The 14,385-nt window shown below is 41.0% G+C and overlaps 1 protein-coding gene across 2 annotated transcripts; it reads right to left on the reverse strand.

Moving 5' to 3' along the window:
- Positions 1–2,428: 2,428 nt before the first annotated feature.
- On the reverse strand, positions 2,429–11,926 carry lsm8 (LSM8 homolog, U6 small nuclear RNA associated). Of its 2 annotated transcripts, none has more exons than XM_043709601.2 (4): positions 11,829–11,926; positions 8,316–8,356; positions 5,526–5,653; positions 2,429–2,739 (listed from the first exon to the last, which is right to left on the reverse strand). In XM_043709601.2, exons 1-4 carry the CDS (start codon positions 11,857–11,859, stop codon positions 2,649–2,651), a joined length of 291 nt encoding a protein of 96 aa, XP_043565536.1. In that variant the 5' UTR covers positions 11,860–11,926; the 3' UTR covers positions 2,429–2,648. The 2 variants fall into 2 exon arrangements, with proteins under 2 accessions (XP_043565536.1, XP_043565534.1); XM_043709599.2 differs by lacking the exon at positions 11,829–11,926 and adding an exon at positions 11,403–11,761.
- Positions 11,927–14,385: the final 2,459 nt, after the last annotated feature.

Consider the following 14,385-nt stretch of genomic DNA (forward strand, 5'->3'; position numbering starts at 1 on the left):
TCCTCTATCCATGTTAAGATATTACCCCCAACTCCATGGGGCTATCCGCCGACATTTCCGTCACCTCCAAACAGACCCCACCACCAGGGATATATTTCCCTCCCCACCCCTCTCCGCCTTCCGCAAAGACCGTTCCCTCCATGACTACCTGGTCAGGTCCACGCCCCCCTACGACCCACCCTCCCCTGCCACCGCAGGAACTGTAAAACCTGTGCCCACACCTCCTCCCTCACCTCCATCCAAGGCCCTAAAGGAGCCTTCCACATCCACCAAAGTTTTACCTGCACATCCACTCATATCATTTATTGTATCCGTTGCTCCCGATGCGGTCTCCTCTACATTGGGGAGACTGGGCGCCTCCTAGCAGAGCGCTTTAGGGAACATCTCCGAGACACCCGCACCAATCAACCAAACCGCCCCATGGCTCAACATTTCAACTCCCCCTCCCACTCTGCCGAGGACATGGAGGTCCTGGGCCTCCTCCACCACCGCTCCCTCACCACCAGACGCATGGAAGAAGAACGCCTCATCTTCCGCCTTGGAACACTTCAACCCCAGGGCATCAATGTGGATTTCAACAGCTTCCTCATTTCCCCTTCCCCCCACCTCATCCTAGTTTCTAACCTCCAGCAACACGATCCCCTTGACTTGTCCGGACTTGTCCGACCTGCCCAGCTCCTTTTCCACCTATCCACTCCACCCTCTCCTCCCTGATCTATCACCTTCATCTCCTCCCCCACTGACTTATTGTACTCTATGCTACTCTATCCCCACCCCCACCCTCCTCTAGCTTATCTCTCCACGCTTCAGGCTCTCTGCCTTTATTCCTGATGAAGGGCTTTTGCCCGAAACGTCGATTTCAAAGCTTTTCGGTTGCTGCCTGAATTGCTGTGCTCTTCCAGCACCACTGATCCAGAATCTGGTTTCCAGTATCTGCAGTCATTGTTTTTACCTATTTCCTAACCAACCTGCCAAGAAATATTGTGACATACCTCTGGAGCAAGTGGGGCTTGAACCTGGCCCAGAGGTAGGGACACTACCACTGCACCACAAAAGCTCCCCACCCCCAAATTCATAGGATCTTAGCTTAAGTAGCTTCAAGTGTACCTATTCAGATGTCTTACCAAACATATTATTGATTTCCCTTTATTTGTCTTTCTCAATCTTGAAAGCTCCAATTCTGCTAGCATTTTGGGAGAAAGAAGTTCCAACTTTCTGCCCCTTATCTTAAAAAGCCCATATTTCTGATAATAAGTTCAACAATATTTACACAATAAATTAAAAGTAGCCTCTTTCTGTTTGCAATCCAACTCGGAACCCAGATTCTATTCATAAGTCCTGGTGAATCATCACATTTTCCCAACACATTCAAAAGCATGAATCGCCACTGTGAAATGAGTTCCTCTACTGCTGGACTCATATTTTCATTGGAAAGTGAGGACTGCACGTGCTGGAGAGACAGAGTCAAAAAGTATGGCACTGGAAAAGCAAGCAGGTCAGACAGCATCCGAGGAGCAGGAGAGTTGACGTTTTGGGCATAAGCCCTTCATCAGGAATTATGCCCAAAATGTCAACTCTCCTGCTCCTCAGATACCTGACCTGTACTTTTCCAGCACCACACTTTTTCACTCAAGTTTTCTGGTACTAACTTGGCACGTTTTCGTGCCAATCATATTCGAAAAATAACAATTCACACTGATGGTACTGGTACAGGAAGACCTGGGTTACAAATGGATTCTGTTCCTGAGTACATTCGTGAGTCAATTTGTAAGCTCATCAGAAACAGTATGTTACCTTGTAAAATATCTGTTTGTAAGTACAAATATGCTGGATCCTTAAAATTAATACTAATGTGGGATCTCATTAATAATTAAGAATTTCGGTAAATTCATAAATCAGGAACCTTCCATAAAGTTTGACCAATTTGGACAGATCAGGAATTGGCATACAACTTATTTGAAACCCAGATATCTGGGAAAGGAATAGGGGAACAGGATTATTTTGAAAGGTGGGCATTAAGGAAAGCAAAGTAGGTACATGTCAACATTAGTCGAGAGTGTGTTGCTGGAAAAGCACAGTGGCTCAGGCAGCTTCTGAGGAGCAGGAGAATCGATGTTTTGGGCATAAGCCCTTCACCAGGAATTATGTCTAAAATGTCGATTCTCCTGCGCCTGGGATGCTGTCTGACCTGCTGTGCTTTTCCAGCACTACACACTCAACTCTGACCTCCAGCATCTGCAATCCACACTTTCTCCCATATGTCAACATTATCAAAACATGGAAGTCATTAAGCTGACAGCCAGTGCAAATCATTACATTTTACTGACATGTTGTGTCTGGCTGTAAGCACCATTTTAACTAAAATTGCATAACTGGACTTTTGGGGCTGAGCAAGAGGTAAAATTGTACATAATTAACCAATTCTGAATTTAGCTTAATATTTCAAGTTTATTTTTTGTCATCAAATACTCAATACAATCAAGTTTTAAGAAATATGTAAATATTCAAAACTACAAATACATAAAAATATTCAAATACGAAATATTTGCTTTCTTCAAACATCAAACTGCCGACATGAGCTATTGTGAACGTATCAGTTTTCTAATCTTCCCAATGTCAGCCATGCATTCACACAGTTCTTAAGTCTTTCAATGTACCACAGAATTTAAAGGTTCAGCTCTGATGTTTCCCAAATCCAATGCAGAATCTGTTTCTTCATCTATTTCACCAATCACTGCTCTGAAATACAGGAGATGAATAATTATCTTAATTTGTATCTTTAAAGATATTAGCTAGAACATTCCAATTCAACTTACCCAGTAAATTATTAGGAAAAAAAGACTTGCCCCCAATTAGAGCAAACAATAATATTGTTTATTAGATGAAAAGCAGAGATAAAGTTTCAAGTTAAAACTGTTGCCCCATAAAATTAACAATGTCTTTTAACTGCAACAAAAACATAAGTAGCTGGAAAAGCTCAGCAGGTCTGGCAGCATATGTGAAGAGAAATCAGAGTTAACGTTTCAGGTTGGGTGAACTTAGTTCTGAGGAAAGGACACCAACCCGAAACAGTAACTCTGATTTCTCTTCACAGATGCTGCCAGACCTGCTGAACTTTTCCAGCTACTTCTGTTTTTGTTTCTGATTTACAGCATCTGCAGTTCTTTCAGCTTTTATTAAATGTCTTTTAACTGTTCATTTTATACTTACAAAACATATAATAGCAATCACTCAAAGCAACTTCTACATTTGCTCCCAAAAGGTTTCATACTATACTTAATGATTAGCATCAATTCAGAACTAGAATCTGAGGCTAAATAGTTTTGTTAAACTAACTACAGGAGGTCCCCAGGTTACAAGCAGATTCCATTCCACAGTACATTTGTATGTCAACTTTTACATACATCAGAACACAATACTGTACAGTATAAAATTTCCCTTCATAAGTATGGACATTTGTAAAAATCAGGAAGATGCTATCATCCCAACTAAATTTATCTTCTTGTTTATCTTATTAAAGTTGTAGTAAGAATAAAAGCCAATAGTGAGAACATTACAATAATATACAAGGCTCATTTTGTTATGAATGGAAAACAGAAGACTAGAAAGTGTGATTCATGTAGATATGTCAGTAAAGAAATCAGACTATCTTAAAGGCAAATTCTCTGCTTGCAGATACGGACATTTACCAGTAGGTGGCGATAGATCCGATGCCACAAGTACTAAACAGAATCTCATCCTTTCTCACAGCACTTTAAAAAAAATCAGGAGAATAAAACAGGACAGATTTCCAAAACATGAAACCAGATGGATCCAACACACCATGCTTCTGTGGATTACCAAAAATACACAAACCTGGAGCCCCCCTCAGTCCCACAGTATCCCTACCTGGGTACACCAACATACAGACTAGCCAAAGAACTTCACCAAAAACAAACACCTAATTGAAGATTCACGCCACTCCATTCACTCCACCCAAGAATTCCTGAACACCAAAGACACCAAGATAGAAGAGGATGAAATAATGGTCTCCTTTGAAATTACAGCTTTTTTCACATCAATTAACATTGACCTGGCCAAAGAAACACTGGCATCACTACTAGAAAAACTAGGACCACAAACACCAGACAACATCCTCAAACTAGTAGACCTGTACCTCACCACACACTTTACATTCAATAACAAAACCTATAAACAAGTCAACGGAACATCTACGGCATCACCAATATCAGGGCTCATAGTGGAAGCAGTAATGCAGAAACTTAAACAGCTGCCCTCCCATCTATCCAACCCAAACTTTGGGTCCGCTTCGTAGATAACACCTTTGTCATCACAGAACGAAACAAATTAGAGGGAATATACAACACAATCATCAATATCCTGACAGGCATAAAATTCACAACAGAGGAGAACGACAACAGATTCCCGTTACGAGACGTGACAGTTGAACGTACAATTAATGGAGAGCTTCAAAACAGCGTCTACAGAAAAACAACAAACACAGACCAAATATTTCAGAAGCAACCATCCCAACACCCACAAACGGAGCTGCATAAAGACATTATTTCAATGAGCTACATCATACTGCAACACCTAAGAATTACAAAAAGCAGAAGAAAAAAATAATATCTACACAACGTTTTCAAGAAAAACAGGTACCCTATAAACACAATCTGCTGATTCCTCAGAAACAAACCCAAACAAGCAGAGACAACGCAACCAAAAACTAAAGCCACATTACCTTACATCAAATACATATCAGAAAGGACTTCCAGACTATTCAGACCCCTTGGCATCATGGTAGTCCACAAACCTACCAACACACTTAAACAGCGACTAATGAACCTAAAGGACCCATTAGATACTACCAGTAAAACTAACATCATTTACAAGATACCATGCAAGAACTGTTAAAAAAAAACATACAATCTAGCAGGAAACTTGCCACCAGAATACATGAACACCAACTGGCCACCAAAAGACACGAACCACTATCACTAGTTTCTATACATTCGGACAAAGAAGGTCACTTTGGCTGAGACAACACACACATCCTAGGACAGGCAAAACAAAGATACACACGGGAATTCTTAAAGGTATGGCATTCTAACCAGAACTCCATCAATAAACACATCGATTTAGATCCTATCTACCTCCCCTTGGAAAAAAAAACAGAAATGACATCACCCACCTTAAGAAACCAACATATAAAGAGAGAGGCGGGACATACCACTAGAGCTTCACCGAAGATTCTCACTGATGATGTTACTTGTATGGTGATGGAACGTCTGAAAACAAACCTTCAAGCTCAGCGTGCTAACTTACACAATTATCATCAACCTGAGCTACAAATCTTCTCAAAAAAGGTCAGTAAAGACTCAGCAGGCTGAAGGGCCTCTTTTATGCTGTACAAGTCTATATGACTCTCATGATTCAAGGATAAAATTTTGTATATGCTCTTTTACTTGTGCATGTTTGATTCTTTAACCAATGATACCCTGTGTTACAAAGTAATCCCCACTTACACATTGTCTCCTCTTACTATGTACAAGCCAAGTACTACTTGTTCCACGCCTTGTTGTGAACTAAATACGCGCTCATGACTTTCATCCAAAATTAGGTTGATGGTTTGGTCAAATCCTTTTAGGGTTCCCTGTGAAAAGAAGGAACTCAAAGTTATTCATAATTCCATTTATTGGTGTTTAAAGTTCCTACCACCTGTTATTTTGGCAAAATTCTCAATTTTATATAATTCATCAGTAATAACAGTAATAAAATGCTGAGATACACAACCCAAATGAAATACATCACATAGGAAAGAAACAAAAGATCCAAATGAGAAATCAGGAGAGAAAGTTTTTTCTGATAAAAAAAAATGAACATTTTCTGAGACAAGGGTTTGAAAATGAACCATGCCTGTTATTTCTTTAAAGCATACAGGGTGTTGAAATTGATCTTGAATAGATTGGCCTGAAATCTCAGGCCCAATACCATTAAACCAGCGAGTTGCAGATAGCAAAGTGCTGTTCAGAAGCAGAACTTGAATCAGGGTAACAATCAGGCTGTAAGATGAGGACTGGGTAAAATCAGATGCCAAGAGTTTGAGAGATTAAAAGTTTCAGAGGATTGTCAACCTTAGAAGTGATGTCAGCAGTCGCTATATGAGATCCCCTATTTTAACTTCTCGAGGCTATGACCTAAAATGGAAGTTGGACTACCATATCACTGATATACCAGGAGAGCTTTGCAACTTGAAAATCAAACATTTCATATCTGGAGCAATTCAATGTAGTTTTGCTTTTAGAAGCAGCGAGGGGAGAGAATAGAGACTGAATGACACCAAGAGTCTTTATAGCAAATAAATTTCCTCCCAATGCCAGCTGTGATTGATCCAATCACCACGTTAAAAGCTTAAATGCAAGGGCAGGAGAGGGAGTGAACATCCAGAGCTTGAAATTTCAAATCATCCATCCCCCTTCCTCTCTTTCTGTGGGAAAGCCAGAAAGCTTAAAAGAAGGAATGCTAACAAGACATTGGTCCACCTGGTCAATAATCTAATCAAAGAACATCCATTGTTTACAGACAACAGCTTGCCATCAGTGCTGAATTTCTTTTAAAAAATGACAATTCAACCCACGCTTGAAATCTGCAATGTGAACTTCAGACTTGTCTATTTTTTCACACATTATATCTTTGTCAACACATCTGTCTTCATCATGGACTGACTGTGTGTGTATTTGCTGATTTTGAAGTGGTACAGTTTAACTTGCACAGTTATTGGTGAGAAATCTTTTTTGTTTAGATTAATTATTATGTTAAGGACAAAATCTACTACAAATTGGCTTTGTGCTCAGTAACATTCACTCAGGCAAATTGGTCATCCTGATGGTCTGATGGGATTTCATACATTTGGGACTGTTCATGGAAAGGTAGGGCATGATTATTGACGCATTGTTCCCAGTTACGTTGTACCAAGTGCAAGTGGCAAAGGAGAAAAAGACAGATATTAGGTTTTTCATATTAAAACAGAATTAGAAGCAGCTAAAAAAATTCTGCTGGCACTGCCAAGAAGGCAGAGGTAATTGAAGTATTGATAAAAGAATCTGGGACTGGTGAAAATACAGGATGGATTAGGTACACAGAGCAGTGCTTCAACAAGTTCTCCTTGGAAGAGAGAAGATTGAGAGGGTATCTGACTGAGTTACACAGAATTCAAGGGGCATACAAAGGGGCAGATAGGAAGGCAATTTTTCCATTAGTGGAGGGGTCAATAACTAGGGGGCACAGATTTAAGGTAAGAGGTAGAAAGCTAAGAGGATATTTGAGCAATTTATTTTCTCACCCGAGAGTGTACTGGGATTCTGGAACTTACTGTCTGAAGAAATGGTTGAGTCAGAAACTCTCATAACATTTAAGCTGGATTTAGATAGTCACTTGCATTGCCATAGCCTCCAGAGCTATGGACCAAGAGCTAGAAAATGGAATTAGAGTAGGGACAAAGCATTAGATCGATCATTTGCTATCAGAGATTCCCGAAATAAATCTAATGTGTTTTGTCCATTCGAATTGACTTATGGTCATCATAAGCTAAGTCGTCCATTAAAACTGATAAAAGAGAAAGCAACAATGAATTCTCAATGTTGGATTATGTACTTATGTTTCTCAGGCAACTAACAGGAGTATTTAAAAACTTCACAGGCAAAAATGAAACATCTCTCAAGAATTAGTATTCCTGGGCTCCACCTAGGAGGGTCATTTTGCCAATTAGCAAGGATGCGCATGGCTATGTATTCAGCAATCTTTCCCCATCTTTAATACAGACCTTAAGAATGCAATACAGTGTAGTAGCTTGAAACAATTTCACGAGCCACTCTTATCACTGTCTTGACTACATATCTATTCTATGACAGGGATAGAAGTATCCTACATTTACATATGGCACAAAACATACATAAGCACCACAGTTGCAGCCTCCTTCTTTATTTGAGTAGTCTGTTCCTCAATTTTCTTTTGCCTTACATGGTCAAAGAAAGCAAACTGTAAAACTTTTGCTTTTCTGCAAGTTTCTAAGCCTGGTTAAATCCCACCTGCTCAGGTTCAGTACATAAAACAACCAGGATCTCTCTCTCCAACTGATTGAAACCTGGCCAATCGCAAATATAAAGATGAGCAGCCATAGTCTGCTAGTTCATTTGAAGTCTTCAGTACAAATTCTAGTTATACTAGCCTAGAAGAACTAGATTTTTATTTTTCTTCTGGAATTCCACAATCATGATATTAATAACCAAGATTTGTAAGAATGAAGGTTAACTCACCACAATCATTCTTCCATCTGCTGTAACGACTGCAACTGTTCCTGTAGACTCAAGTTAAGGTAATATATTGATTTTTGCATCTCTTCCTTAGTCAAGATCAGCACGCCTTCTCAATGACAATATGGATAGGTAATAAATGCAGACTTTACTAGCTAAAAGTGAGGACTGCAGATGCTGGAAACCAGAGTTTAGATCAGAGTGGTGGTGGAAATGCACAGCAGGTCAGGCAGCATCCGAGAAGCAGGAAAATTGACGTTTCGGGCAAAAGCCCTTCATCAGGAATAGATGCAGGAAACCTCCAGCTCTGCACTATCCTCATGACCTGTCCTACCTGCCAATCTCCCTTCACACCTATCCGCTCCACCCTCTAGTTAAGTCATCCCATGGAAAAATGAAAAACATCCATTTTTTTCGAACAACTTTATCAATGACTCCATATCCATCTCCACTGTTCTCATACTGCCCAATATCCATTAGATGGATCAGATTGTGAATAAAGACAGAATATTTCCCAATTCACGTTACAAAGATTCAAGCAAAAATTGTTTTACCATTAACGTCCCAACCACAATTCTGTTCCCTGTCAATCTATACACGCTCAGTGAATTATAACCCCAAAGTGGTAGTTCAAGTCCCAAATCTAATCAATTGTCATGGCAGTTTAATGCCACACCGATGGCATCATTCATCTCCACTGTTTATTTCACTTCTATTATAACTGAAAACCGCATGCAAGTTTTCACTGTCACTGGTCTCAATTTCTCCAATGCTCTCTTACCAGCCTCCACCCTTTATCAACTCCAAAACTCTACCACTCATATGTCATTCTTCTATCATCCATGCTACTCAGTTTCAACACTGCCCTGTCTAACACATCTCAGTAAAAATCTCACTATGTACACACACTGCCTCCCCACTCTATGCATCTTAATTACTAAGATTAGATTAAGATTACTTTACAGTGTGGAAACAGGCCCTTCGGCCCAACAAGTCCACACCGACCCACCGAAGCGCACCCACCCAGACCCATTCCCCTACATTTACCCCTGCACCTAACACTACAGGCAATTTAGCGTGGCCAATTCACCTAATCTGCACATTTTTGGAGTGTGGGAGGAAACCGGAGCACCCGGAGGAAACCCACGCAGACACGGGGAGAACGTGCAAACCCGGAATTGAACCCGGGTCTCTGGCGCTGTGAGGCAGCAGTGCTAACCACTGTGCCACCGTGCCGCACATGTACTCCTCACAGTTCCACGTTCAGTAATCTCTCCATTACTCTCAAACACTACTTCCTATTCTCCAACTATAAAACCCTCAACAATTATCTTTTTTACTGCCCTTTTCATCCTCTCCAATTATTTCTATTTTTTTAGTCCTCTGTCAGATGCACTTAAGCATGTTCTAGAAGATATCAGAGTTGAAAATTGTTATTGTTGAGTGGCAGCTTGTATCCTGAATGATATAGCACAAAACAGAAATGGAACAAAAGTGCTCCCTTCTTAAAATTACTCAAAATAATACAGAAACATTGAGACTGCCCAAAGTAATTTTGGTCATTCATCTCCATTTACTCATTATAGGCCTCAACTGTTGCCACACGTTTCATCAGATGAACGTGAACCTAATACAATACTAAACTGAATTTTTTTTTTAAGATTCCCTATAGTGTGGAAACAGGCCCTTCGGCCCAACAAGTCCACACCGACCCTCCGAAGAATAACCCACCCAGACCCATTTCCCTCTGACTAATGCACCTAACATTCTGGACAATTTAGCTTGGCCAATTCACCTGACCTGTATATCTTTGGACTGTGGGAGGAAACCGGAGCACCCGGAGGAAACCCACGCAGACACGGGGAGAATGTACAAACTCCACACAGAGTGTCACCCGAGGCTAGAATTAACATTACATTGGATACCCTTTGAGAATTACTGTAAATATGCCAAAAAGGACTTTTTCTAACTGATGCATAGAAAAATGGAAACTTTTTTTTTAAATTGTAAACTGTAGTAAGGTGTACATAAGAGTCAAGCAGTCCATTGAGCACATTTCACCACTCTAACTGATTTTGTAACAACCATGTGAACAGCAACTTTGAATACAAAGTTAGTCATTCAACATGCAAGACCTGATTTAAGAACAGGCCAGCTGAGATATCCTCATAATGGACTGTCTAGCAGAAAATATTCTGTTAATACACAGCAATGCCATTTCCCCAGCTAGTGTTAGCTTACAAGGGAAACAGAACACCATCACAACATGACTTCAACACTACAGCTATGATACTGGCAAACTTCCACGATGACAGTATAATGCAGAAACATTTTTACTAGAATACCTGAAGGGATATTACTTTAAAATAGAAATAATTAAACAATACAATGCCAAAAAGTATATATTTTTTGAATCAGCACATTAAAATAATTGGACCATCAACTCATGAGACGATTTATAAGGAAAATAATACTTCATAGTTTTCCCAAGGGGAATCTAGCATTAAATCCATTAAACAAATTTGAAGTTTTAATCCCAAATTACAACCAAGCATTTATGCTCTAATGGAGGGCAAATCTGAAATTAGAAGTCATGTAATAACTGTAGTAGGCCATCTGACTCCTCAAACTTGCTGTGCAATTGAATAAGATATTGGCTAATATTTCACTTAAACTACACTTTGTCATCCCATCTCCATGTCCTTTGATTGCCTGACCTTTTTTTGGCTTCAGCGTTAAGTATACTCAACGACCAGACATCTGCAATGCTCTGGGACAGAGAATTCCAAAAGGTTCATACCACAAGTGAAGAAATGGTTTACCCTTTATTCTAAAACTATGCCCCCAGTTCAACATCAATTGGGGAAATGACTTCACAATATCTATCCTATAAAACCCCTATAAAATACTGAATCACTTCGAGATAATGTCTCATTATTCTTCTCCCTTCAAGGGAATATAGGCCCAATTGACTGAATCTCTCCAGGCAGGACAATCCCGTCTGAGTACTCAAGTCTGGCGAACTTCCACCGCACTCCCTCCACGTGTGGTACTCTTTAGAGCAAAACAATAATGCTCCAGATGCAATACCCTGGACAGATGCAGCAAACCTTCCAGAATGGTGCACGACAATCCCCTCACAACGCAGCCATTGACAATCTGGAAGTAAACACACTATCGCTGAGTGTTCACCCGAAGACAAGCAAATGCCTTTTGCAATTTTGACACATTCAGTGCAATCGAGGTCATTCAGCATTCTTTCCACATGAAAGGAACCCTCCGTGATATTACACGTTGCAGAGTTTGGCGCAACAGCCACCAGGAATCATTCAGTTAATGAATCCAGATGGAGAGAGTATTCAATGAAAACACACACCGACACCCCCCGCCCCCGCCAATATCTCACAGCGGGGTGGGGGGTGAGGTCCGGTCCGGTCCGGTCCGGTCCGGTCCGGCCCTGCGGGATACAGCGAACCCCTCCCAGTCCCCCACTCCGGGCCCGCTCCCACAGGATACGGTTGATGTAGGTCTCCAGGGCCGACGTCATATTGCTGCAGAGCGGCGGCTCCGGCCGGAAATTCCCGCTCTTGCCGCCAGGGCTGCTGGGTAAACAGACCCGGGGAGCCGATGACCGAGACAATCCACCTCCTCCTCCTTCTTCCCCGGGGACCGGTCCCAGACAGACAGCCAGGCAGGAGCAATCGAAAACAGCACTCACTGATGCTGATTTTGATGTGAAAGTTTACAGAACACAGAACAGTACAGGCCCTTCGACCCTTGCTGTTGTGCCGGCCTTTTATCCTACTCTAAGATCGTACTAACCTACATACCCTTCATTGTACTATCTTCCATGTGCCTATGCAAGAGTCGCTTAAATGTCCCTAATGTATCTGACTCTACTACCACTGCCAGCAGAGCATTCCACACACCCACCACTCTGTGTAAAGAACCTGCCTCATTTCCTCTAAACTTTCCTCCAATTATCTTAAAATTATGCCCCCTTGTGATAAACATTTCCGCCACGGGAAAGAGTCTCTGGCTATCCATTCTATCTACTCCTCTAAACATCTTGTACACATCTATCAAATCACCTCTCATCCTTCTTCGCTCCAATGAGAAAAGGCCTCGCTCCCTCAACCTTTCTTTGTAAAGACATGCCCACCAGTCCAGGTAACAACCTGGTAAATCTCCTCTGCAACCTCTCTGAAGGTTCCACGTCTTTCCTATAATGGGGTGACCAGATTTAGAGGGGCAATTTGAATCATATTTCCATCCAGAGGGTCATGGGGGAATCTGCAATGGGCAATACAACCTTTTAAAAGAAGTAGATGGATTTGTACTGGCTGTGTCAAAGCTACAGGCCAGGTGCTAGAACATGGGATTAGTGTGGGTAAATTGGGGCAGACTGGATGGGCCAAAGGGACTCTCCTGACCTGTAATGAGGTAAAAAACAATGACTGCAGATGCTGGAAACCAGATTCTGGATTAGTGGTGCTGGAAAAGCACAGCAGTTCAGGCAGGATCGGAGGAGCAGTACTGCTCCTCAAATGCTGCCTGAATTGCTGTGCTTTTCCAGCAGCACTAATCCTGACCTGTAATGATTCCAGTTCATATTATATACAGCTCTATCATAACCTCTTTGAAATCTCTAGTGACTTTAATACTGTAATCAGAAGTCATACAACACTAGGTTATGGTCCAAGAGGTTTATTTGAAATCACAAGCTTTTGAAGCAATGCTCCTTCGTCAGGTGAAGTGCAGCGCCCTGAAAACTTGTGATTTCAAATACACCTTTTGAACTATAACCCAGTGTCATGTAACGTCTGACTTTCTCCACCCCAGTCCAACACTGGCACCTCCACATCATGGCTACCATTTCATTCTGTGGGCAAGTATCTTATTTGCCTTCATAACCACCTCGTCTTCCTGCCCTGTTACCTTTAAGGATCCATGGACATGCACACAAAAGCCCTTCTTCCTCTGGATTTCCTTGGTTCCTACCATTTAGACGTATACTCCTTTGTCTTGTTATCCCTTTCTAAAATGCATCACTACACACTTTTCAGGGTTATGCTCACAGCACTGACATAATGACCAGATCAGCTCTTTTACTGATGTTGGTTAATGGATTAACAATGGACAGGGGCTCTCCTCTGCATTTCTTCAAAACGTTGCCTTTAGATTTTTCATATGTGATGTAAACAAGACCTCTTTAATATCTCTTAAAATGGCATCCCCTATTTTTGTTCTCCTTGTTTGACTACAACAGTTACCTTTTAAAATGTTTGCTGTCAATTCAGCATGTGTTCAGCTGGCTATGTGCAGTGATAATCAATTCACTGATATTTAAGTTTTTTTAAAAAAAGAACAATTTTTATTTCTTTTCTCCTTGCATGGGATATGGATGCCACTGGCAAGACCAGCATTTGTTGTCCATCCTTTTTTGTTTTATAAATGTTTTTGTTGAAAATCTTTTCAAAACATGTATATACAAATAAAAAGAATAACACCATCAAAACAGAAAAAAGGCAGTACCAAAAAGGCTATAACACAGTACCATTGTTAATAAACGACCTAGTATTCTACCAGAACAATCATATCTACTTAACTTAAGCTAAACTACAAACATATTAAATAAATACTAATTTAAACTACATCCAAATAAATTAAATCATATTTCACTACTTTATTCTATGTCACTCGTCACACCTCCACTGAGGCTCCCATCCCTGGGAGCATCATCTACAGTACCCTTATTCTTTTTCCCCCAGTTTACTCCTCCCAGGACCCCAGAGGCACCCATACTGATTCTCATGGTTATATCACGGCCCTAATTAATATTGCTGACAAGTAGCATCAATATAATTTCAAAAGTGCCACTATGTCTTGTAAAACTGTTCCGTTTTGTGGTGCACCATATTTGTGAGGTAATCTTGGGAGAGATGCTCCATCACCAGTCTACACCACCCTGTAAGACCTGGTAGTTTTTCTGTCGTCCAGTTCACCAGAATGTTCTTCCCCGCACAGTGAGTACGAATGTTACACAATCTCTTCCCGTGTTCCCCCAGAGAGG

This window comes from Chiloscyllium plagiosum, unplaced genomic scaffold (genome assembly GCF_037043375.1).
Source record: "Chiloscyllium plagiosum isolate Xiang-an unplaced genomic scaffold, Cpla_swu_hap1 HiC_scaffold_19, whole genome shotgun sequence".
NCBI classification, from domain to species: domain Eukaryota; kingdom Metazoa; phylum Chordata; class Chondrichthyes; order Orectolobiformes; family Hemiscylliidae; genus Chiloscyllium; species Chiloscyllium plagiosum.